The sequence below is a fragment of the Sceloporus undulatus genome, chromosome 1 (assembly GCF_019175285.1).
Source record: "Sceloporus undulatus isolate JIND9_A2432 ecotype Alabama chromosome 1, SceUnd_v1.1, whole genome shotgun sequence".
Classification (NCBI taxonomy): Eukaryota; Metazoa; Chordata; class Lepidosauria; order Squamata; family Phrynosomatidae; genus Sceloporus; species Sceloporus undulatus.
In genome coordinates this window covers 204,440,265-204,467,313 of record NC_056522.1, presented here as the reverse complement: position 1 = coordinate 204,467,313, position 27,049 = coordinate 204,440,265, and the positions used below count along the sequence as shown (strand labels likewise).

The following is a 27,049-nucleotide window of genomic DNA, read 5'->3' as shown; positions in this document are numbered from 1 at the left end:
GCAAACCCTGAATTCTTTTTCTGTATTGTTGGGAGTCAATAAAACAAATAAAGCTCCAGAACGGATCTCCACAAAAATGGAGGGGCAATTGTAGTTGGCATTAAGTCCGCTGAGATGATAAAAGGATACTGAAGTAAATTTTACCCATTACATTGAAATCATTCTTTTTTTAAAAATATGCAAAATTTATTTATTTTTTAAATGTGTACATTGTGAGACACAGTGTACATGTGGGAGTCTTTGATGGGCAATCTCATGAAACCATGAAATATAATTCTTGCAGAGTGATGAAGTGAATCTAGATCATGAAGACAAACAGAAGGAATTTCTACTTGTATACATGCTGTAGGTCTTTTTTTGGGGGGGCAATCTTTAGGAGTGGCTTTTCAGAAGATGTAGGGAATTATGGAGAAAAAGAGGGGACAGGAAGACCCTATTGTCTGGCCTACTTCTATTAACATGTCTTATGAACCATCCTAATAGCTGTTCAAAGGCTGTGATCCACTGCATTTCTGCCTTCCTGTTCTCTACTCCTGTTATATTCTCAAGTCACCTTCCATTCGTCATTTGTTTTGTATCTTTTCCAAAGATCAGTGTCTCTGTTCTTTCCCTCCTTTCTTAAAATACGAGCTCTTTGGTTACCATTCTGGTGCAAAAGTATATACGCCCTCACTGTCTAGACAGGTTTCTTGTTGTTTGTTACATTAAAGTTATTTTCTGTTGCTCTCTATATCTTTCTGGTTGATCCAGTGTCTATACAGTGTTCACAAATTTTAAATTCTTTAAGCATTTTTTCCTAAAACAATTGTGGCTTACTGGTTTTTCTAGTTTATTATCACTGTAAAATCTAAATCTTCCAGTTATATACCATTATCAATATATCCTAAAAGGTTTTCATTAAATTTGGTTTTCAATCCCCTGTTCAACGTGGTTTTTAAAATCTTGTGTAACATTGATCTTCAGTGGTGTCTAAATTATCTGCAGCCTTTGAAGTTTATCACTGCCCTTTTCTGTCCTTCCCTCCTGAACTGGGCGTGGGATGAAAACTTTTAGACACAGATTTTATCTGGCACTATCTGGCCTTCTCCTATACTTTGCAAAGAATGAGATTTTCCCATTCTTTGCAAAGTATGGGAGACGTCTGCCTCCTTCCTGGGCATGGAAGTGTGCAGTAAAAAGTTTTCATCTCATGCCTAGCTCAGGAGGGAAAGATGGAAAAGGGCAGTGCAATAAACTCCTTTGAGACTAGATAGAATACAAACGGTAATACGTTATTTACAGGCAAATGCTGACATGATATAATAACAATTTTTTCTAACCATATTAATCTTGTTCTCTGCTCACTAAATCTGGTTGTTAATCCTAACAAGAGTAAATCATTTAATCAGTGGAAGTTGAAAATCAGCACTTGTATAAATCCCATTGCTTTAATGCATCTATTCTAATTGGGGTTAACAGTTCCTACTGAATGTCCTTTTTCCATTATTGATGGAACCTAAAGATCCATAAAATGTTTCACTATTTAATATGGTTGGGCAGCAGCAGTAATCCAATGCCAGATGTTTCATATAACATTTTCATAATTCAATCTGCTGTATTTTATATTGACATTATTCTATATTAATGAGTAACTTTTCTGTTGTAGCGATGTGCCCCTGCATCTATTCGCCTTATGGACAATCAACAATTTCAGTTTGGTAAGTTTTTACTAATTCTTAGATTTGTAAACTAATGCCAAATGTTTTGCCATTCTTCTGGTTTTAGGTGCATCTATCACACAGTATGAATATTTTATCTACTAATTTGCTGCCTCTGCCTCTCTACACACAGCTCTAACTCTGACTCACATACAATGCTTTTGTTTTCTAACATGCCCCAGGTACTGTTGAGACCCATGCCATTCCTGAAGCTGGTACACTACCCTTCACCAGGAGATAACAGAAAGGATGTCCAAAAAGGCAGTTGTCTGCTTTCCTAACCTGGTCATAGACAAACAAAAATGAATTAGGCTGCCTGAGGTCCACCAGCAGATTCTCCCCATCTTTTGCCCCAAGGTAATTGCCAGCAGAATTGCTCAGCCTGGCAATTGCCATCTGTTTTTATCTTAAAGGCATGCCTTCCTTTTCTCACAGAGGAGGCAGTGCTTCCTCCAAGCTTATACTCACACGTGCATATAATATAAAAACAGTGTGGTTTGTTATCCAATACTATTATTCATGTACAAATTTATGTACGTAGATTTAATCACTTAAAATTCATATGATATATTAGAGACTACTTTAACAGAATGCTTTCTATATAAAATGGAAAGAAACCCCTTCTGAAAAACAAACCTCAGCATAAGGCATTGTAACAATATTTGTAACAGCCAGCTCCTTCAAGGGCTTGTTCAAATAATAAACATCTTATGATTATAATGTATGTTCTCCTATATTCTTCCTAGGAATTTAATCTCCAGGTCAATCAATCTATTATTTAACAAATTCAGAATTCTTCTGGACAGAGTAGAATGAAGAAATAGGTTTTGGCTAATGTTTAGGAGTATTGTTTGTCAGTTGTTTAGAACCATATTGTTTACCCCTTCTTGAGCCATATTCACAGTAGGAGGTGGAAGGAGAGAACCTAAAATGTTTTCTTGTGTATTTCTAGGTGAAACATTGTAGAGAGTGATATTGTTGGATTGCTACTCCCAGCATATTTTACCCCAGGGAATGTGGGTTAGAGCTTGTAGTCCAACAGCATCTGAAGAGTCTCTTGATACCCATCCCTAGTGTCCAGTAGTGTGGAAGGGGTGTTATGTTATACAGAGAACAAACTCCCCCTTTTCCCTGGGCAGCCTCATCAGTAAAAACTATGCAGAACAAAAATAACCAGTGATTAGATGAGAAATCTCATAGTAATTTTGCTGTGCATGTCTATTAGCCAGACTGCTGCATAATCCTAAATAGCCAGGAAACCTTTTTGGAAAACAAGATACTCCACGGTTTTGATTATGTGCAGTACATAAAGAGAGAGGGAGAGCATGTGAGCATACATGTAGAATTTAAGGTACCTAGAAGCTAGTCCCTTATTACTGAGGTTTATTAGAGTGCTGCTTAATCTTTATATATATTTACATCCCAGATTAATAAAGGATATATACAGAATTTTCACCAAAAAAAACTCCCAAAACCCAAGAATGGGACCAGTGTGGAAGTGCACTCAGCACTTTAGCTAGAAGCTGCAGTCTTTATTTTGTAATGGAGTGCGGAAGAAACCAGTTTTGGTAACTTGCCCCAGAATCCAGCTGTACACAGTTCTGATTGTTGAATTGTTGATGTGGCACATCCCCCAATGACAACACATCTGGCAGTTTTTAAAAGCACTCAGAGATTTGTCTTTTTTTAAAAAAAATGCACAAGGTAACTGGAATGCATCAGCATACAAATGACATTTAAATGACAAAAAATAAACAATATATGTTAGAGTTGTGTATGGGGTGGGGGTGGTGCTTGGTGCGGGGGGAAAAATTGGAGACTAATCCCTGACACAGACAGGCCCAAAAGAGCAGCTTCCAGCATGCAGGAGACACACTTCCCAATGTGGCCAGAAGGTGTTCTGAGGCTGCCTAAGGTGGCCTGTTTGGGACTGTGGCTGCAGACTGCTTTAAGAGTGGGTCGTCTGGTCTCTGTGGTCCCGGGCCGATTGGAACCGATTGCCCTTTAGTCTTTGTTAAAAATTGGCAGCTAGTGTGTCCATCACTTTCAGCTGTGTTAGTCACAATTAACTTAAGTCCAATTGATTTCAGTGGGTTGATTGTAGACAAAACATTGAATTTAGCCCAATGTGATAGGCATTTTTAAGAAACAGAATCATACTGATGATGCTCAAGCCATTCAGTCATTCTCTGATTAAAATTCTACACTTTGAATATTGCTGTTGTCTTATAAGTTTCCCTCTTTCTCTCCTCCCCCTGCCAAGGACATGCTCTTAAACCACAGGTTGCTTCCATTTTTACATCACTTTTAGATGGACTGAAAAAATTCTACATCACAAAGGTATTGTAGTTGCACATTTGACTGATGCAGATTCTGCACGTACAAGCATACAATTTATTTAAGTGAAAGGGTACTTTAAAAAAATTGTTGCCTCACCTTCCATATCTCAACCACAGATAATATGATAGTAGTTTATAAAATTAAAGGGATGTTAACAACACTTGGTATACATTTTAATTATCTTATAGTTTTTAAAAGTGAGTTTTCAGGCTTGCTGCATTCTTGACATTAGCTTTAGCATTTTTAAGTACAGTATATTCCTCTTGACTATGTGTTATTAGTTTTTGAAATGTGTGTTTTCTATGTGCTATATATTACAGTAACTGGCCTTTAAATGAAATAAATAAAATATGCAGTTAAAAAAGTGATGGTTACTATCTTTTTTTTTCTTGATTAGGGGATTTAAGGAGGATGATACATGGGAACTTAACCATATGTAGACTGAATACTTGAAAACTTCAAATCATAGTAAAACTTTTATACAGTTTAACAATACATTTTAAAATTGGAGGCAGGAAAAGACAGAAAATAGGTTTTTATATCAATAAAACATTGTTGTCAAAACAAGGCACATGACAACTGATTGCTATTTCTTTACTGCAGCCATATTGATTGTGGTCTAGAACAGTGCTACTCAAAGTGGTGGTCCTTCAAGCCCTTAATCGGTGCCTGTCCCTGAGCCATTGGCTGCTAGTCCTTGGAGAGTTTCCAGCAAACAAAGAAACAGTTGTAACCGATGGGAAACAAATATAAGAAAATGAAATAACAACAACAACAACAACAACAACAACAACAACAACAACAATAATAATAATAATAATAATAATAATAATAATAATAATAATAAATATTATGAAAGTTCTTTACATATTGGAAAAATAAAAATTGCTTGTTCCCCACCTCAGGTAGCTTGAGAAACTCTGGTCTAGGAAACATGATTTAGGAATTCTCTTCAGTGGTTTTTCAGCACAGAGCTTAGCAGTAACACATTAAAAGTAACATTCTTGCAATTTTTAGTAACAATGTTAATTTAAAACTTCACACCCATCTATGAATTTCATCTTGTTGGTTTCAGCCCAATGTTCCAGTCAGTCCACATCCTTTTCAGTTTGACTTCTTTGGAGTTTGTTGACTCTCCCAGCTTGGGTTTGCTTGCACAGTTGATTAGCTTCTCTACACCTTCATCCATGTCCATGTATTAAAATTGTGAGCAGCATAGGGCCTAGGAAAAAGTCCTGTGGAATGCTACTCAAGATTTCCCACCACATTAACACAGAGTATTTTTTAGACAGTTGCTCATCCAGTTATAGAACCCATCAAATAGTACTTTTGTCCCAACCCTCATTGCAGTATCTACCTAATAAGGTTATTGTTGGAAACCATGTCATATGGTTTGTCGCTCTGATAGCCTTTAGGGCTGAAGGGCGGGGTATAAATACCATAAATAAATAAATAAATAATAAAAATAGACTATGTCCCTAGTGTTCCCAGATGCAGGCACATGCTCACCCTTTTGTCTTGAGCAGTCCTTCTTCGGTGTCATTGCCAGATTGTCTGTTTCTACTATGCTTAAACATTTGCCAAATTAGCTAGAGCTTATGGGAACTGGAGTCCAAAACTCCTGGATAGGTCCAAGTTGTCTATAATGAATTTATACTAACAGTTTTGGATGCCAGACACAGTGTCCGAAATGCAAACCCGAGAATTATTACATGAAATAGGTGTCTGGGCTTCAAAGCTACTGTCTTACTTAAAACTTAAAAATTAATGTTGAGATAGTTTTGTATTTAGAGGAGTATCCTGGTAGCCATAGGCAGCCAAGACTTCCCCATAAACCGAGGGAGAAGCAACCAATGACTCCATCACCAATATGTTTGATTCTTCTGCCAGCTGCAGAGGAAATAGAACCCGTTCCTCCATAACTACTAGAGAAATGTAGAAGTGTAGGGCAGCAGTTTTAAAATGTTGGTGAATCTGTCTCAGAGGAGTTGATACTGCCTTTAATAACAGTAGCCTCTGAAAATGAGTTCATTGTAAATCATTTACAGAGCTAGAGCAACTTCAAAAATACTTTCTGGATGTGTACACATGACCTTAATGTAACAGAGATATCTCTTTCCACAGTTCAAAGGGTTTGATCCCAACCTGTTATGTGTGGCTACCTTGCTTTTTGAGGGAGACAGAGAGAAGGTTCTTCAGCATGAAAAGCAAGTTTATGATATTGCTGCAAAATTTGGGTATGACTTTGGAAAACCTCTTTATATATATATTTAACAGAATATGAAAATTAAACAAATTGGTAGACTTAACAGTAAGAATGGTCGCTTATGGAAATCCTTGTGTATTATGCATTTCTGAGTATGGCAGAATCATTTGAGAAAGTGAGAATGGACTCACAGAATTTAATTATCCCGAATGTAAGAATGCAGCAAAACGATATTCATAATAACTTGAATTTTCTTTAGCATACCTTTGTGCAGAGACTTAACATTCTCCACAATCCAGCTGAAATCATTGCTACTGTATTTAAAAGCTTTCCCTTTTCTCTCTGGCTCAGGAAAGTAGCTTTTGTGACACTAAACAAACAAGCCTAACACAGTGAAGGGAAGCAGTGTTGTAAGATTAAGGTATAATGCTGTGTTTTATTGACTAAAGCTGTGAATCATGGAAGCCTGTTTTAAAAAGGAAATTGTCTTTAATCAACAGAACATGATTAATTATATGTAACCCACCTCCTGTCACCAGTTGCTCTGTGCTGGTAGGAAGAAACAGAAAAGATTTCGTTTTCATAGCAAGCTGAGTAATGATAGGGTAGCTTGCATCTGTCTGGTTTGATTGATTACAAGACTGGTCAGTATAACCATGGTGAAGATATTTGTCCAGGTCACAACTTTATTTCTCATGTAAACAAATTACTAGACAAATCATTATTGCTGTTGTTCCCATTAAACATTCTTTGTAAGTGTTTAGAGACAATTCTCTAACCTTCTCTAACCATACGTCAACAGGTGACTTGAAGGTGTGCAGTTTGTCACTTTGCCAGAGAAACAGAAAGGGAGCATGCACATCCAGCTTCTCAATATAATGATTTTTTTCATCATTTGTTATACAGGCTACCCAAAACAGCACCTGAGAATTTCCTCAGAAATTATGAGTGCTGTTGTAAGGTTAAAAATGTTTTTACTGAATTGAGAATTTTCCTGCAACTCAATTCTTCATCTGCTAGCTTTAAAAAACAATTGAATTTGTTAAATTTCTAATTCAGCCTAATCTACCAACCCAAATTGTAGATCTGAAATATTTTTGCTATTTTGCATACTGTAATAACTAGTGTGATAATATTTTACTGTCCTCAAATTGCAGTGGTCTTGCAGCTGGAGAAGACAATGGACAGAGAGGGTATATGCTAACATTTGTTATTGCTTATATTCGGGTAGGTTTTTCTTTTTAAAAAAACAGAATTTAGTTTGTTTAGTCGCAATATTTTCTGTTTCTAAGTACTATGTAAACACAAGTCTGAAACAAAAGAAGAAAATCTTCCATTTTATTTGAGAAAATATCCCCATTTTAACTGTTCAGAGCTTTTGTAGTTCTTTCTTTAAAAACTGTGCAGACTGGGTCGTTGTGCTTCTTTCTTGAATGCTAGGTAAAAAACATCTATACCGGGATGTTGCACACCATCCATTATTATTATTAACCTTTATTTATATCCATGACAAATGATACAGTGAAGTTGGGCTTGGTAAGAGAGAGGCAGACTCGAGGTCCTTTTATATCTCTCATCTCCAGCTGCTGAACAATCATCTTGAAGCTCTGATCATCTGATTAGATAGTTAAATTCAGATTGATAGGTATGGTTGCTTTTGTACTTTGCAGTCCCTAGTTTTTTTTTTAAGATGCTCTGGAACCTTTAAAAATATCTTAGAATTTCTAGACTTGGAGCCTTCGAAATGACTACTGGGAGTTACCTTAAAAAGTAATTTCAGGCTCATTAATATGCTGTGAGAAATTAACATTATTTTAAGCTCTGAGCTCGAATACACAAGAAGGACTGTCAGTTTGTGTCACTGCATTACTCTTCTTTTACTTCCATCCAGTCAGTCTTCTCAGGAACAGATTTTTCCACCATCTTTCAGCAATTTGTACAGATTCAGCGCAGTTCCTCCTGGTACGGAGAAATGGGCTGCACTTAATGCACTGTTTGTATCTCTGTATGAGTTTCTGCTTTAGAGTTGCCCTTCTGTTTAGATTCATATAGTCCATATAAAAATTGTTCATCTGTTCATATAACAATTGTGGGGACGACAATTTTTCCTGTTGGCACTTATGTGTGCACACACAGAATGTAGCTTCTGTACTGAAAGTTTGCATACTTCCCAATTTTAACTTCAGAAAAATGTGTCTGGGCTATGAAAGCTTGGAGAAACATCCAAGATAGTTCCTCAGTGCAGAAACACATCTGTATCACAAATGACCTTGAATTAAAGAAACTACATGTGGTGGATCTTTTCCAAAGTCTGTGTCTTCTTGCCTACCCCAGACACTCTCCCAGAGCAGATGGGGGAATGGTGCTCCTTGGACTAGGACAGAGCCTGCTTCTTTGATGCCAGGTTAAAAGGTTGGCATCTGAGTACACCCCTGTGGCCATGGCCAAAAGAGATGGAAAACACTCAGGAGCCTCCAAATTCCCTTGAGCTTCATTGGTCAAGGAAGGTTAAGATGCCTTGCAAATGCTTACAGTGGTGTCTCCAAAGGTTATGACAGAATAAGCCCCCTACAGGATTACAGCTAGATGTTGACAAACCTGGCCATGGTGATTCATTAACAGAAAAAGGATCACCGAAGGTTTGTCAGACTATTTTTCCTACCATTTTGCACAAAGAAAAGTATGAATTTCTATTTCATTTGTAGGAACTTCTGAAACAAAGTATGAGGAAGTTAAGCACATATAAGAGGCATTAAGAATAATAAATCACAAGATCAGTTTTTGCCCAATGGCCTGCTTGTCTATTTATAGTATATGTTTCCAAATAAGAACATGACACATCATCCAACTAAGAACTGAAAGTGGATAATAAACCATTTTATTTTAATTTTTTAAAAAGGCACTTGATCTGGCAGCACAAGACCACCATGTGCTTAATTTCTAAAAGGGTGACAGTTTCCATGACCTTCAAGGTAATTAGGAATTAACAAACCTAGCCATGGCATGCCTGTATTATGTCCAAATGTAGCTTGTCAGAAATGCAAATGGATAAGATGGAATGTTTTGATTGTAAGATAAACATCAAGTTTGCAGGAATATAAATGTAGGGATGCTAATCTGAAACTTTTCCGGTCTCTTTAACAGGACATGGGCTTGGACTATTATATAATAGGAGAATCATTTGAGACATCTGTTCCTTGGGATAGGTAAAAAAAAAATCTAGTCCATAAAAATTATTTTTCTTACAATATTCAATCATCCTAACATATAATTTGCAAAATGCTTTGGCTTTGGCTTTGATGGTCTAATGTTGTAAAAACTGTGGCATATGAAAAAGGTCACTAAAATCTTCCAGGAACAGAAGAGCAGTGTCAGCCATGGAAAGCTGACTTGGGCATTAGAAACCAAAACAAGACATATTATGAAATTAAAATAAGCCACTGAACTGGACCCTAATTTGACTGTCCACAGTGTGAGGTGAAGAGGAAAGTTGCATTCTCCTCTTCTGCCAGAAGAACCTTTCCTTGAATTGAATTCCATTGTTGAAGTACAAATGCTCCTATCAGCAAAATCAAATCTGAATCTAAGCAATTTTGTTTAAGAACGGATTATGAGAATAGAAGATTGTAACTCACTTCTCATACTTAGAGCTGATAAACAAATGGCTGGTTGCCTCTGTCCACATTGTCTTCTAAAAACCAAGAGAGTTGGTTCCATCCATTTGCTGATCCTATAATACTATCTTAATTTGGAGTCCATCCTCTTTATTTATTCTGTCTCAACTTCAAAAGAAGATTAGAATGAGAGACTACAGGGCTATAATTCATTGGGTAGTCTATCTTTACATTACTGAATTAGAATTATGGGTTCTTATCATAGTACATATGTTAATTGGTTTACTTAATGCCAGGATATTTTTGGGGCAAGAAACTGTTTTATAAATGGCCACTCATTACTTTTTGAGATTAATTTCCTTCTGACTCTACTGCTAAAAGCTCACCTGCAATCAGATAATGACCTGGAATTTTGAATTATATTTCTTGAAATGAGCTACAGGTGATGAAAGTTCATGCTATAATAAATATATTAGTCTTTAAGGAACCCAAAGATCTTTGGTTGCATTTGTTGCAAACTCATCCTTTTGCTAATTACCAAAAGAATCTGAAAAATAGAATTGTCCAGAATGCTTTGCATTAGGTTAAAAACTGTAAGCAGCGGCAATGCCATGGCAAAAGAGAGAATATTTTTGAGAGAAAAGGTTAATATGACAAGATTCAATGCCTTTTTCTGCCACAGAGCAGCCAGGTGGTCCCTGGAGAATTACATTTTATGTTGTATCTTCTTTTTTCACCTATAAATGCAGCCATTTCCCTTCTGAATTAAAAAAAAAAAGTTTGTGTATAAACCACATTCCATTTCAGTCCTCTTAAATCTTTACTCCCAGTTCTTTTGCAATAGCCAGGGATGTTAAACAAACAAGCAAAACTGAACCTTAGCTCCCTATTTTTAAATGGAGCATAAATCACAAAAAATTTAAATTGATCAACATGTACAAAATTATAGAAGTGGTATTTTTCTTTTCTTTTTAAAAAAACATGTCTACTGTCTTTTGTTGCAGGGTTCTAGACCTCTGCAGAAACGTAAAAGAAAGAGTAACAAGAGAATGCAAAGAGAAAGGTGTTCAGTTTCCACCTTTTGCAGCCTGTCGGTAAGGCATCTTGACTAAAACCACATTCTGTAGTAGATCCTTGAAGTCTGTTTTGTTTCAGTGCAGTCCTGTGATTGAAGCTACATTATCAGTTTTAATTTATCTGAACTGGGGACTCCTCTGTCTTGGTTTACTGTTGATGAGAGACACTTGGACATAGAGCTTGATCCCAGGTTTTAGGGGCCCTTGACAACACAATTGGTCATGCTGCGGAGATCACCATTTTTCTTTTGCAAGCAGTAACAAAGAAATTGGTGGAGATCATGGGAGATCGGATAGGCTTCCCCCATATCCCAGTGACCCTCCTCAGAGATTGCTGTTTTCTGCACTAAAATGACAAAAGAAACAGCAGTCTTGGTGAAATCCACTGAGGAATGGAGGAAGCTTTCGCCTTACCACTCCTTCCAGCAACCCCTATTGTTACAGCAGGCAGGGAGAGAAGGTTTAGATTTCCCCTTGCTGAGATGTGGAGAAGGATGAGTTGGGGTGTGTGTGTGTGTGTGTGTGTGTGTGTGTGTGTACGCATGTTCATAACTGCACACACATACATGTATAGCCAAAAATTCCCACCTAGGCCTTCTGGTTCTGTTAGATTATACCAGTAATCTTTGTTTTGTTTTTTTACCCATTGACCATGGTTCCATAGTGTGCGAGTAGAAAATGTCTTAAATAAATTAAATTTTACCTTTATTTCATATGGACAGAGAAAGTGTGATGCGAGAGCTTTCATTTGCAATAGTGTGATAATTGATCTAATATACCTCTTTTTTTAAAAAAAAAAAATAGGGTGACACAGACGTATGACGCTGGTGCTTGTGTCTATTTCTATCTGGGCTTTAACTACAGAGGACTAAGTGACCCTATGAGGGTTTATGAAGAAATAGAGGTAATTTTATAGAGAGATTTCATGTTAAACAAAGTATGTAATACTTAGGATAATAATCCTGCTGTCCCACACCCAATTTAAATGTGAGCAGAGCAGTTTAGTAGCTGCAAAAAACATTCATGCAACCAGCATCTCAGTTGTGATCGACATTCCATGTGGGTTGGTACCATTGTATGGAATGGTCCTAGAGAGGGTTAGGGAATTGGTGCCCTCCAGATATTTTGGAATGTTGCTCCCACCATCCCTGACCATTGCTTATGCAGGCTGGGGCTTATGGCAGTTTAGACAGCACCAGATTGTCTAGCCCTGGCCTAGAGTTTTTCATGCAGTGGAGCTAAACAATATGGTTGTTTTACTGTTTGCTGATATAGAACTATTCATTTGAATTACTTCTTAAGCAGTTATACTGCTGTTTTCCAGTTATTTGGAAAAACACTTCGAGGTTTTTTTAGGTTGTATAGTGTGAGCCTCCGTTTTCATTGGGGGGGGGAGTCCGGAATGGATCCCTATGAAAATGGAGGGCCAACTGTACTTTGTGGGATGACAGAGAATGAATTGCTGCCATATTAGACAAAACTTGTAATAGTAGGCCCCTTCTGTTTAAATGCTGTTCCAGTGACGATATCTGTGATTAAAGATTGCTGTTTTGAGCTGTTGTTATACTGCTTGCTTTTGTAGACTAGCTATATACAGAGTTTGCTTTAAACATTTTGGGTGAAATCTAACCTTAACAATCTCTGAATGGAACCTTTCTTTTCCATTCTGTCTGGTGTAGAGGTGTCCTGATTTTGTGGAACAAATTTTGAGGTTGGACATAGAGGGGGCTTCAGAGGATAGGGGAATGCTGCTGACAAAACCTTTGACATGTAGGTTCTTAATTTGTTTTCAGAGTGCTTGTCGTCTTGTTCACACAGCAGCTTTAATATGCAAGATTTCTTGTGCTCTGTTGCCTTCCTTCATTCTTTCAACTTTTAGTCAGCTTAAATTACTCCAATATGTGCCAGTAATAGATACCATTTCAGCATAATTTAAATACATGTGGCTTAGCGGTTAAGATTCTGACAATCGCAAGATCATCAGATCAGCCGTTTGAGACCCAAGTGCCACATGATGGGGTGAGCTCCAGGCACTACTCACAATTTCTGCCAACCTAGTGGTTCGAAAGCATGTAACAATGCAAGTAGATAAATACAGTAGGTACCACCTCAGGTAGCAGTGCTTTGTGAGCAACTGTGACAGTCCAGATAGTTTTTGACTGCAACTCCTCTGATTCCTCACCATTGATTGCTGTCTAGAGCTAATGGGAGTTGCAGTCCAAACACCTGCATCCACAGTTACGCATCAACTGCCTGAAAAGTGGATGAATGCAACCATTTTGGAAGATATTACTGGTGTCTTCTCCCACAAATTATGTAAACAACTTTGATTTACATTGCTTTTATACTAGTATTGAAGTGAATGAATGGTGTGCATTGTCATGCTGGATTTAATTTGGTGAATTATTTAACTGTTTTTGGTTTTTAGATGGCAGCTAGAGAAGAAATCCTTGCTAATGGAGGAAGCTTGTCACATCATCATGGAGGTACTGTTATTTATGGGTGTCATTTGGATGGATACTAAACCTGTTTTCTGCCCCAGTGACCCAGCCATTACACATAATTTCCCTTGCTTTTACCACTATATACAAACTCCAGTTTAGTCTCTATATCTTAGGGCTGTTATAAGTGTAGTTGGATAGTAAGAGAGGGAGAAAGGATGTATGGAAGTCTCTCTCTCTCTCTCTCATTTGTACACACACACTTATGAGAAAACCATCTCCAACATGGTTTCCTCTGCTGCCTGGCAATGATGGTCAAGGTAGTTGAACACATCTGAAGAGACTGAGGCAAGAGAAATGGTGAAATGAAGGAATGAGTAAATAAATCTCACCACAGAATGTTAGGTCTGTGAAGGCCGTGAAATAGTCCTAACTTCTCAAAAAGAAAAGCTAGTTGTGAGACTTTAAATTATTAATCTAACATGAAAAAGTAGGATTGCAGCTGCAAAATATCAAGAACTTTATAGCATGTCAGAAGAAAGGCGAGTGGCAGCAAGAGAGAAGCTGCTTTCTCCTTGCCTTTCTGCATGCTGTTGTTGCACTTCTGTTCTCCTTCCAGAGGGAGACAGTCTTAAAGGCATGCCTTTGCCAAACTGACTTCTCCAATATGACAAAAGATACACTTTTACAACTGTCTCCCTCGGAAAGAGAACAGAAGTGCTTTGACAGCACACAGAGAGGCAAGGAAAAAGCTGCTTCTCTCTCTCTTTCTGCCTCTCAGCTTTCTTTAGTCATGCAATAAGGCTCAAAGAGGCTTGTACTAAAAACCTATCAGTATCAGGAGTTGTTTCAGGATTATGTTAAAGCAGAGCACCTGAATCTGCCCTGGCTTTCTGGGCACAACATTTTGGGGGTAATTGTTAAAATGAATAGTAGCACTGATTTTTGGTATGCTCTGTGTGTCTCATTATTGTTTGCTAGGAATGCTGAAAAAAATTTGTCCATGTATCTTGACTTTTGGCAGGAGAGAAATGGAATTCTTGAACTAATGGAACCATCATTAAACTGTTCCAGGCCCTTAGCATTAAATTTGGGAACATCTTACCTCCATTGACTCTTTTGGTTTCCAGTAATCCTTCAGGTGTTCCAGTAGAGTTGAGAGCCCCATAAATCTAAAGCATGGCATAATCTGCAGGCAAAAGACAGGCTAATAATCTGGACAGCTTGCCCCAACCTGATGGTGGTTGATGCCCAACACAATTGCAGGGCAGCACATTAGCTGACTCATAGTATATATAAGACTTCTTCTATCAAGCCAGCTTTTAGCAGCTGGAGATAGATATAGGAATATTCCTAATGTGAACATGTGTTATCTCCACTACATTAAAAAAAAATACTGATTATCTGCCCAGAGTCTGGGATAGGGCTGGATAGAAATGCAGTAATTGGATATAGTGTGTGATAATGTTATACGGGTTGAAAATCTGAAGTGTCCTCTAACAACATCTTAAAATGGATGGTTTCCACCTTCTTTTTTGAGATTGGTGAGATGTTTAAAAAGTGAATGCCTAATTCCCATCCCTCTTTTTAAGGGGAATTTCTGTGGTAATCCTGCCTAATGCTGTGTGTTAAATTCCTACCCTGGAGTTTAGTATTCTTCCTGAGTTACAATTTACTGTTTGGAGATAAATTAGTAATATCCTTTTTGTTATTATTTACTGCCCTTCAGGCCTTACAATGACATTCTCAACATTGCTTTTTTACTTCCTGTGTGGGGAAGAGAGAATATTGATGCAATTCCTCTTCAGTGTTTGCCCTATAATTGTGATTAATAACAGTTGCTCTCACTATCTGGAAACAGACAGCCTGGTTTGTCTGTCTACAATCATGTTGTGATAAATGGAGCTATTTTAACTCTGATTTTGTGTATCAAACAAAACAGATGTAGTCTGGGACTTTAGGCTATAAGGAATATAAAGCCTGTTTAATTCAGCTTTCATAATGCACCCTATTTTTAAGGAAGGAACTGGCCAGTTTATACCAGCAGAGGTTATTCTTGAAATCTAAATAGCTGTAGTTTGTGAGAGCATTGAACATTCATTGTAATTATTCATTGCTTAGAAACAGCCACCTGCTGTGTGAGAAATCCCAAGTCAAGAGAAGTAACTTCACATCACAAATACCATTAATATATATTCCTTCTCTATTGTCTTTCTTTTATTTAAACCTAGGCAACACCAGTGTGATGAAGTGGTTTGAGCAATGAGCTACAATTCTGGAGACCAGGGTCCGATTCCCTGGTCAGCCATGGAAACCCACTGGGTGACCTTGGGCGAGTCACATACTCTCAGCCCAGGAAACTATGAGAGGTTTCTCTTAGGGTTGCCATGAAGGCACACAACAACAACCCTTATTTAACTTAAAAGTTTTATCTGAAGTCATCTGAATGCCAATCTTTCACAACGCCTAATGGTAGAAGAAAAAGATAATGGACATTGTGAGCTAAAGGTTGAAACAACAATAAAGGAAGGTCTATCTTATTTTTCCTCTCCATTGAACACAGTAGTGTGTTCTCTCCTATTCAGTAGGTGGCATGGGTTTTTTAAAAAAAATAAAAATAATAATTGTATGAGGACTGGATAAATGGCACCTCCCATTTCTTTTCTAGAGTCAATCTAGGCTGTTCTACCATTATCTTTAGGCCCTCCTCACTAATCTCCCAAATGTCAGCAAAACTGGGAGTGGAGATTAGGGCCCATGCCAAATCCACGGTTAGCATTGGCAAGTTGAATTGCCATAAGCCAAGCATGATAGATGTTACCAGTGGCTTCTACCAGTCTGCACAGAAGTTATAGTGCAGTTGTTAACACACATCAGGACTAAGACTTTAGGTTTTATAAATCCAACTTTAATGTATGCAGAATGTGGTAGAATAAATATCTTCAAGTTATAACACCCTTTTGTTTTTCCTAGATCATTAGTAGTATATGCACCAAGGAAGAAAGATAGAGTTATATGGTCAAAAGATCACCAAAATTCTACTAGAATTTTTGGATTTTTAAAAAGTGTTATTTCTCTCATGATTAAAACATCTTGGCTTCTGTCATTTCTGACTTCATGTTAATTTAACAAAGATTGTGCAACTGACCTACATATGCAAGGGGGTGACCAAAGCTCTTGCCTTATCACAGGCATTATTCATTGGGTTAGTTTAACAAATTTAACAAGTGGATTTTTAATCTGCATTTGAGAGTCACAGCCTCAAGAGCTGCTTAGTATGTGGTATGTGATTAGAGTACAAAAGCTAATGATATTAAGAGGCCAAACAAGCAGGTGAAAGGAGGTATTACAGTAGCTAAAAGAAGGTTGCCAATGAACATTAGATGAAGATTATCATAATGATGAACCTTTCGCTGATTATTTTGACAACACTGTGACTTTGTAATAGGTTAATTTCTAGGCCAAATGCAAGTACAATTTGAGGAACTGAAGCAAATCTGGTTAGAGGTGTACTGTGTGAGTACTGCTCTAGTTGACACATGTGTCCACTCAGTGATGGCAGCATTAACAATTACAATGGGCCCTTGGTATCCACTGGGGTTTCAATCCAGGACCCCAGTTGATAACATAATCCATGACTGTTCAAGTCCCATTACATACAATGGGGTAGTAAAATGGTGTCCATTATATAAAATGGAAAATCAAGGTTTGCTTTTTGGAATTTATATATCTATTTTTAATATTTTCAAACCATTGATGGTTGAATCCGTGGAAAAAGAATCTGTAGATACAGTGGGCTGACTATAATTATGTGAAATGACCATTACTTTTCAAATACTACAGAAAATGGTTGTACCAGTTTGCATGCTCTAATAGTAAATCATAGCTTGGTGTGATCAAGTGCTTGTTCTTATGACTCTAGATGGGGGTAACAATTATATATTTCCCAAGAAAAATCAATTTGTGTTAATTCCCTTTTTAGATGGAACCTTGGGTAGTCACAGGTACAGAAAGTGCCATGCTCTTTTGACTTAACAGAGACACATGCATTCTCTCTCTCTCTCTCTGACAGTTTGGAACTTGCCACGTCTTGCTACAAATGGGTTAACTTTTTTTCATCAAATATGTTCATAAAGGACCACCAGTGTCCGCTATACAGCTTTTTTACTTTCTGGTTCGCTAATCAAATGTATGTTAGATTTATTATTGTAAAAGTATAAAGCATAGAAAATGTGACAAGATAGATGTGTAAATTATCACTCTGACAGAACTAATGATGCACTCCAAGCACCTTCTGTTTCCAAGCACTTGGTGAGCGACTTCATTAAATATGCAATGGCTGTTTGGTGGCTGCTCAGACATCAGTTCAGTCCCTCGTGGAATTGCATTATTACTGGAGGTGGGGAAAAGACAGGCATGCTAGCTGTTGGACATCCTGCTGTGGCTTTAATGTGCTCCATCTTGTTGGACCAGTTGTTTTCACTCTTTTTTTAAGGCAATTACATCCATAACCACAGGAAGCATTTGCTGGAACAATATTACAGATAATGGTGGATAATAGCATAGACTATTCATTGTCCTTTTAGGTTTGGATGGAGTGTAGGTAACTGGAATGGAGAGACCTCTATGGTCTTTGGCAAATCAATGCTAAAGTCACCAGATTAGAGAATGGGTATATAATTACAGGAACATGTATGACTCTTTCTAGTTAAGCACACTTTTATGTCCTCTTAATGAAACAGCAAACATAAAATAATAAGCCAGGCTGGCTAATGCTTAAATGTGCAAATATTAAAACAACACACTAGACTTTTCCTGAGATTCTAGCCTTTATTACTCAGTACTGCTTTCTCTTCAGCTAGCTCCGCAACATGGTTGTATTCCTCAGAGGACAAAAGCAAAAATAATCTCTCCACCAGTGTCCCAATCATTCAATATTTCAGTGACAGTTTAGCTACCCTGAGAACAGACCATGGAAGATGGGTTGAATGTAGCTTCAAATACTTTAGAGAGACAGGTGCTATGGCTTCAAACACTTCATACAAAGGAACTGTGTCATAGGCTGAAACTTCAGATACAGTAGGTACCTGCCTTGACTCATTAAGTCAAGAATTTAAATACTTAAGTCACTAAATGAGAGTCTTGGTCATTTGTTTTAAAAGTTGTATTTTCCTGTATGAATATTGTAAATTGTCACTGATGTTGGAATAGTGAGTTTGCATTCATATTTATAATTATTTAGGATGTAGTCAGTTATGGATATGGTTTAACAACTGTCAGGGTGACCATGGGTGTATATGAGGTTAACAATATAATCATAAGCTTGACTTCTACTTAGAAGGAAGAGTTCAATTAGACTTACTCCCGGATATACATATAGAGTTACTATCTGAGTTAAAAAAAAACCTCTCTCTTAGAAATGCTTGCTAGCCTGCCATTTCTTTGTTATTGTGACTTTGTACCAGTGCATCCAACTTGCATATTTAAAATTCAACATTTCAAACCTATTTATATAAAATCCTAACTGTAGCTACAATAGTTACTTGCAGTTTTAATGTTTCTGTTAAAGTATCCTGTTGAGAAGATTTAAAATACTGTATATGAGCTTCAGTTTAATTATTTTTAATGTGACTCATCATCTTAGTCTAAACTTTATCTAAATTTCATACTTTGTAAAGAGAGTAGTCAGTGTGGAACACAGGCTTCCTCTGGGAGTACATTGAGCTTAATGAGCTTGATAGTCTGGTGGGCTCAATAAATCAAATAAAGCAAAACATTTCTCATTTTTGAATAAAAGCATTTATCACCCAGTGTTTGTTCATTCATGGTCACAAGATTGATTGGCTGCTGCTATTATGGTGAATATTAAAAGACTTTTTTTTTCCCTTTTCTTTTTTCCAGTGGGCAAGTTACGGAAGCAGTGGCTGAAAGAGAGCGTCTCTGATGTTGGTTTTGGGATGCTGAAATCTGTAAAACAATTTGTGGACCCCAATAATATCTTTGGAAATGGAAACCTTTTATAAGCCTCGTTATGATCCAAACTGAAATTAAATAATAATACTAATAATGGTTTGAGTCTCATGGCTATCCCAGTATCCAAATATAGCATGGACCTAGTTTCAAAGCTGTTTCCTTCCTTACATCTTCTGTTTCTTTAGTTAAACATGAGTGTTCCATTATTCATAGTAGACTTTTACAGATTACTGTTAAACCTTTCACAAACAACCAGTCCAAAATATGCTCAGGTTAGTCCTGTTGATAACCTGTTTGGATGGCTTTCTACTGCTGTGCTAGGCTGCTCAAGAGTGACACTAGTATTATTGTTCTAGGGCCCTCTTTTGATAGAAGAGCACTTCTGGGAAGCAGATGAAAAATGGGATAATGTTTAGATTAAATGGGCTTTTATGTTTAAAGGTTAAGAAAACAAAGAAGGAATGCCATGCTCCAGGGTTTTGTTTTGTTTTGTTTTTTAAAAAACCCAGCAATTTTGTGGTGGGAATAGGTCAATCTCCCATATCATATTATTAAAAACATAACAAACGTCCTAATTTTATTTGTAGTAGTACTTAATACTGTAAACAAATCTTACTGGATACTGGAAAGTCTTTGTTACATAAAATGTTACATAAAACACATAATATTGTGTTTTCAAATTGCCTGCAGTTAATTTGGAAGGCAGTATTTCTCAAGCAGAAAAATGGTTCTGTTACTTACAGCACTCCAGAAGTGTAATTTGATGTTTCCACCATTTCAAATCTGAAACAACTTTTAAGTTGTCTTTTTAAAACTTTAATTACTAGTTATAAATGTAATCACTTTTTTCACTTAAATAAAAATGTCAAACTTCTTTTTAAAAAAATCAATGAGGAATTAGAATGCAATGTGTCTTGAAACAGATCTTAATACTGCTTATCAATACAGAGGTCGTCTTTTAAAAAGTCCTTTTGCAAAATATACAATGTAGAATTTTAATTTAGAGATATTTATCCTTTAGCTAGATTATACCCCATAGGCCAGGTCATTGTTTCCTTCCATCAATGGTGAAGTTTCCAGAGCATTTTGTGTGTGGGGGGGGGGATTTTGCCAATGTCCCACAGTCCCAGAAAGTCCTCAGTACACCAGAGCAAATTTTCAGGCTGTGATGGGGTTTATATGGGAGGGAAAAATCAACAAAGCCTATTCTTTCTCCATTCTATCAGTGGGATCACTCCACTGCATCAGAAGGCTTATGTAGGCAGAAGGCACCATTCCACCAGCAGAAAACAAATTTTAGAGCCAGTCCTCTAGGCTTTAAAAAAAAAATCTACTTGAGTGGAACTGAATTACTTGAGACCTTAAAATATGCTCATAGTAGCTCACTGTTTATACATCTGTGGAGACTGGATGTGTTCTGTTACCTTAAATCAACAAAAGTACCTAAAATAGTGGCACGTGTAAATTTTACCAAATTCATTAAATGTATTATACTGACATAAACCCTCGTCATTTCCCTAGTTGTAAACCACCATGTTTAATATGTCCACAATTCCAAATATTATATGGTGAAATCCTAAACATTGCCTTCATGCCCTAAAAAGCACCTTCAAATTGACAAATGCACAATATTGTATAATGATGACTTACATTTTGCTGGTCTAAAGAAAAACCATTATTGAAGTCCAGATAGGCCTTCTTAAATTTAATCCACAAGAGTAGAAGAAAATTACAGTGTATTTAGTAAAGTTTATCGTTTAGCTTTCAATTGCTGGTAGATTCTGTGTGATTCTCAGCAACACCTCTTTAGGTCCCGTGCCTTTAGAACAGATTTTCGGTGGGTGGCAGGGCAAATGGGTTTACTGGAAAGAAGAGGAATAACTGAAAATCATATCCCCATCCAATGGATAGAAGCTTTCCACACTGGAAAGCTAGTTTTGTTCTAAAACTGATGGAGCACAACATCTACATGATTTTGATTTTGACCATGTAAGGTATTGTTATCAGTATTCATCTGGTTTCTCAAACACAAGGATGCTAAGTTTTGTGTAGTCAGAAATACAAATGTTTTCATGTGCCTAATGAGCACCAAAACTAGCGCAAATGTGTATTTCAGGGAATAAAATTGCCTTTTGTTGGAATAAAAGAAATAGTTCAAGTTTCTGGTTGTATTTGTTTGGTCTGACCAAGTTTGTGTTATCTCTAAAATGTGTAGGCTCATTTATGGTGCTTAATTGGTTTATTTTACTGATGAGAGTTTTCCTATGCCTTTGTTTCTGGAAATTGCACAGGGGAATTGTGTTTGGGGGATATTTTTCATAAATTTGTAGATAACTATAACTATTAAAATCATGAAGTCTAAATTTGTGTCATGTTAGTACTGTCCTATCAGAGTAACGGTTGGGTGGAGGCGCACATCACAAAAGTGGACAGGTTTGAAGAAGAAGACACATTGCAAACACTGTGAACATATTGTAAATTTCTTTACTTATGTCTATTTTGCTAAATCTTACTGCTTTTCCTTTCTTTTAAAAAAATAACTGTTGAATTGTTCAGAGCATTAGCAAGAACACCTGTAAAACATTCACATGCTGAATGCCAGTTCAAAAAAGAGATGCTCATTAAAAAAAATACAAATTTATCAAATGGAAAGCTACTTGACTGTGTTTTCGTGGCATACAAACAGGGAAAAATAATAACAAAAATATGCAGGTATATGGATGAATGAATGATTCATTTTTAATTTCATGTAATGCTAAATTGGAATGCCCTGAGTATTATTTTACTGAAGTTGGCAATATTCAAAAGCACTCATATTTCTTTAGGCTTCCAAAGTTCTGTATACAGTATACACACCCATGCACATGCTGGGCCTCTTCTAACCTTCAAGATTGGCTTTTAGATGTAGATAGGGAGCCCTTCCAGAGCAATATCCTCCAGAACACAAAGGCTACTAAAGTGAAAACCAGTGTTGCATGGACTTGAGTGTGAAACTACTGAAAGGGAAAGAGTTGGGTGTGATCCTAAAATGGAATTTTGCAAGCATGTCTTTTATGGTTCTGGCACTTAACCCCCAGCAAACACACCTGCAAATAAATGCATTTTAAAGAAAAATCCAAAGTTTGAGGTTTCTTCACATTAAAGAAGGAAAGACTTGAATCCCATTTGGCATGCATAGAACAACTCAAGATAGTGACCCTAGCATTTATTAAGGCCTGTTACAGACAGCCAAAATAAAGCTGCTTCGAGTCACAATGGAGGTATGGTATTTCAATGATGCATGCGTCCTAAGAGTCCAGAAGTAGCACCAAAGCCATGCTCCAGCCCTAAGGACTGGAGTGTGGCTTTGGTGTGGCTTCTGGACTCTTAGGACGCACGCATCATTGAAACACCATACCTCTACTGTGACTCGAAGCAGCTTTATTTTGGCTGTCTGTAACAGGCCTTAGTTTCTTTTTTAAAACTGAAGCTTTGTAGATGAATATATATTTTACTGTTGTATCTTCTTCTTCACAGTAAGGGGACAGGATGCAAAATGTGGACAACTTGTTGCACACAGAGAACTGAGCACAATCAAATTCTAGAATGGAACTGTATTGTGCAGGATTCTGCTTTTTGAAACTGAGAGGAGTTCCAGAATAACTAACTATAGTGTAGTAAAATGAGGAATCAACAGTTCCATTACAAGCTCTTTATAATTACAGTAGGTCTCTGGAGCGGGAAGCCAAAACTGGGACATACTGGTCTTTTTTTCTTTTTTGCAAAGGGGCATATATTTGTGTGCTTCTGTCCATGTTCAGAGGTAGCTTCAGAACAGTGTTCTAAACATAATTATCATTTTGTGATTGATAGTTCAGAAAAAAGGAGAAAGTCGGTTTCTTAGAAGTCATTTTACAGTAAAAGTGCCTCTCATTCAAGGGGTCAAAGCCGGCTGTGTGAATTGTGTCTTTGTACTTCCAGTGTTGGTTGTGAAAAAGCAGCAGTGGAATATCGGCAACACAGTCCCAATCTGAATTAGAGCCACAGCTGCCCTTAAATCAACCACATTTCCAAAGACACATTTCACATATCATTTTTGGGTCCAGGCCAAATTAAATTGTTCTTCCATTCCAAATTCTAAACAACTGAAAAATACAACTAATTATTTCAGAAGATGTTTTTTTATCACATACTGAAAAGTAATTTGTACAGCTTTAGTTGCAATGTTGACACTATAAATGCTTCACTAATAGAAGTGGTCCTACATTTTCTCTTTAAGCTTGATTAATCCCACCCACCCAAAAAAAAAAAAAGATTGTGTTTAATGCATTACAATTTAGTTTGAAAGCAACTATGATGTCTGAACTGAGGCAGCTTAACGTTTCCTTGCCTGATTTTAATCTAGCTCAAAAGGGCCTTCAGCATACTGCTTGTAAGGGATTCCATCTTCCTATAGATAAAATACTAGGTTACTGAAGAGGTTTGTGCAAAATGGGGAAGAAGGGAAAAGTTCAACTGAATTATGACAAGGGAAGATGTTATCCCAGTTTTATCCCTACCCTATGTATTTTCGAAAATGTTTCGCATGAGAAAGTGAGATGTGGCTGGTATACCTATCATGCTACTTTTGTGTACTTCTTGAGCATTTGGAAATGTCCATTTATCCATACTTACCTCGCTAAACACCAGCGTCCCTGAGATTTTTTTCATAGTTTGCAGTGATTGTTGAAGCATGATCACTTTTACCATCCCAGGTGCAGAGATGTATGCTGTACGGATTTTGTTGCTAGTGATGATGGTGATAATGATGATTAATTTTATATTTTATAACATTTAATACTGATAATATTTGCATCTTGTTGCAACAATGAGCATTGTGCTACTGGACAACCGAGTAATGAAAAGTGTTATCTGTACCTGCAACCAGCACTCCTTCCCCTGTTGTTTATTTTTGACATTCAGGGCAAAGCTTAGAGCTAACTATGGGACTGACAAAAAGATATTAAGCATCTGTGCAGGTACCAGGACTTGAGTTTGACACACATTTTCTACCTCCTTGCCACACTTTGAGGACTTCCATAAATAAAAAAATATTTTGAATGTTCGTATCCCTTGGTTGGCTTATGGAGCAATTGCAGCTGAAGGGCAGGGGGGCAGGATGCCTTTCCCATAGCAACCCCAACATTGGCTCTGAAGGGGAGCTGGGTTAGACAAAAGCCACATCCTTCAAGGGTGCCAAAGGGAAGAAGAATCTGACCTGTGTCACCCTCTCATTCAGATATTCCGCTGGTCAGACAATCCAGGGCCTGAACAGGGAAAAATAGCTTGTTGGGAGGGGACAGTGGTTGCCTTTGTCTCTGCCTTGGGAATTGGGCTCCCCAGTAGCGTTTCTAAAGCTGAAGTTGTGACATGTTTCAGTGCAACAAGTACATGTGCCGTCCTGCTCAGGCACAAGTGGCTTCTCTGCATAAAATAATGTGCTCAGTGTGTTTAAATCTTGCAGAATACTGCCAGATATACAGAAGAACCACTGAAAAAATGATACAGGTTTAAATGTATTTGGAGGGAAGCACAGCCATTGGCGAACTAAAACAGATGCTTGATGTATGACACAGAAGACAATGCAGGTGCAATTTATCAACCCTGAATAGATGGAGCCCTGGGGAAGCCAGAGGGAATGACATGGGCCAAAGGCAGCAATTGACCTTCATCTTTTCGCCAACAGGCAGCAACAATGAGGATTTAGGGATGCAAAGATCTTTGAAAAGTAAGGCACGGGGAGCCCTCACTGCTGAGCAGCAATGTATTTGAGCATGGAGATAAGTTACAGTCTCCAACCCCTTGAAATATTGTTGAGTTTTGATATAGAAAACATCAAAACATGCCAACTTAAGTGGTAGCTTTTTGATAATTCTAACAAAATGAACGTTGAAAATTTGAGACACCTTTAGAAGTATATAAGAGTAAGAGGAGAGCTAGAAAGAGCAGGATAGGCCTCTGATAAATGGTCTGTATTCTACAATGGGCTGGGTATGCGTTCCTCCAAATGTTTGCAGACTGCAGGTCCCAGAATTCCTCACCTTAGCTCTGCCATAGGCTAAAAACCTCTGGAGGAATACTATTGACTACCCTGGCACTAAATTTTTTTATCAAACATGTTGAAGCAACTAAAACGCTGAGCACCACAAGTACCACTGACTTTGTATAAACAGCCAGGGGAATTATATTGCTAGAAGTAAATCCCTAGATTTTTTTGTAGGTAATGTATGTGTGCAAATGACCTTCAAATATGTCTTTTAAGGAGGCTTACTACAGCAGAGTAAAATTTCAGTTAGGATTTTCTGAAGGTGTTTAAATATTATTTTTCAGGATGTGCCATTAAAGACACCTCAACTGGGAAAAGCTTGGACATCAGATTTTCTGCAAATACATTTAAAGATGGGGTTGTTGTAAGATTTGAATAATTTAAAAAAATAACCAGGTGCTTTCTTTAAAAAAAAAAAAGCCCAAAGTAGTCGGCTTTAGATACAGAGGCAGACTGAAATCCCTGCTACATCTGGAAATAATTTGTTTTTACTGAGGCTATTTTTCTTCTGTGATCCCTCCCACCTTTTGATCTGTTAAACATCAGTCAAAAGAAATACAGAAAATGTGCAGCTTTTCATTGTAATAATTCCTGGTAACCATAATTCCGTTTTTGCTAAATTGTTCCTTTTCACTAAATTCCTGGTAACCATTCACTAGTGCATCATGGCCACAGAACAACTGGTATTTCCTGGGTAAAATTCACAGGTTGCAGTTCCATTTTCTTCTGCATCCCAGTTATTTCCGTGTCCTGCTATAGCTTTTACCATTTCATAATAGCTTCCCACCAATACTTGTGAACTCAGTCTGGTGGCTTGACATATCTAGATCCAGAGCGTAGATGTTTTTTTAAAAAAGACAGTGCTGCCTAAATAACCTAAAGATACTAGACTCCATCTGATCTCGGAAACTAAGCAGGGCCAGCCTTGGTTAGTACTTGGGCAGGAGACTGACAACAAATACCAGGTGCTGTAGGCTATACACAGGGGAAAGGGAAAGCTTCCACATAGACAACTCATAGAGAGTCAAATATGTGCTATATGCTCTGCCTCCTAAGGCTCAAATATGGGCTTAGCAAGACTACATGTGAACGGGATATAGGAGTCCTAGTAGACCACAAGTTAAACGTGAGTCAACAGTGTGATGCCACAGCTAAAAAGGCCAATGCAATTTTAGGCTGCATCAATAGAAGTACAATGATCAAGTGCCACTCCCATAGCAACTCCACTCTATTCTTCTTTGGTCAGGCCCCACCTGGAATATTGTGTCTAGTTCTGGGCGCCACAATTCAAAAAGGACATTGAGAACCTGGAGCATGTCCAAAGGAGGACGACTAAAATGGTGAAGGGTCTGGAAACCATGCCCTATGAGGATAGACTTAAGGAGCTGGGTATGTTGAGCCTGGGGAAGAAACGGTTAAGAGGTGATATGATAGCCCTGTTTAAGTATTTGAAGGGGTGTCATATTGAGGCTGGAGCAAGCATGTTTTCTGCAGCTTCAGAGAGTAGGACCTGGAGCAATGGATTCAACTACAGTTGTCCCTCCATTTTCGTGGGGATGACCCCCAAAACAATGGCCTCCACTCTGATTTCCACACTATATTCCAATACTCATTCATACCCTGCTTTTGGCAACATCC

General features: G+C 37.5%; 1 protein-coding gene across 3 annotated transcripts in view; it reads left to right on the top strand.

The window, feature by feature from the left end:
- AGPS (alkylglycerone phosphate synthase) overlaps positions 1–21,505 on the top strand; it is a 44,461-nt gene extending 22,956 nt beyond the window's left edge. For 2 of the 3 annotated variants that reach the window (XM_042455311.1, XM_042455301.1), the window contains 9 exons: positions 1,646–1,697; positions 3,961–4,037; positions 6,162–6,274; positions 7,401–7,470; positions 9,388–9,449; positions 10,862–10,951; positions 11,738–11,837; positions 13,362–13,419; positions 19,276–21,505. In XM_042455311.1, the coding sequence (XP_042311245.1) occupies positions 1,646–1,697; positions 3,961–4,037; positions 6,162–6,274; positions 7,401–7,470; positions 9,388–9,449; positions 10,862–10,951; positions 11,738–11,837; positions 13,362–13,419; positions 19,276–19,397 (744 nt within the window). In that variant the 3' untranslated portion in view covers positions 19,398–21,505. The remainder of the gene's footprint in view (positions 1–1,645; positions 1,698–3,960; positions 4,038–6,161; positions 6,275–7,400; positions 7,471–9,387; positions 9,450–10,861; positions 10,952–11,737; positions 11,838–13,361; positions 13,420–19,275) is intronic. The other variant, XM_042455320.1, reaches the window with a different exon arrangement.
- Positions 21,506–27,049: the final 5,544 nt, after the last annotated feature.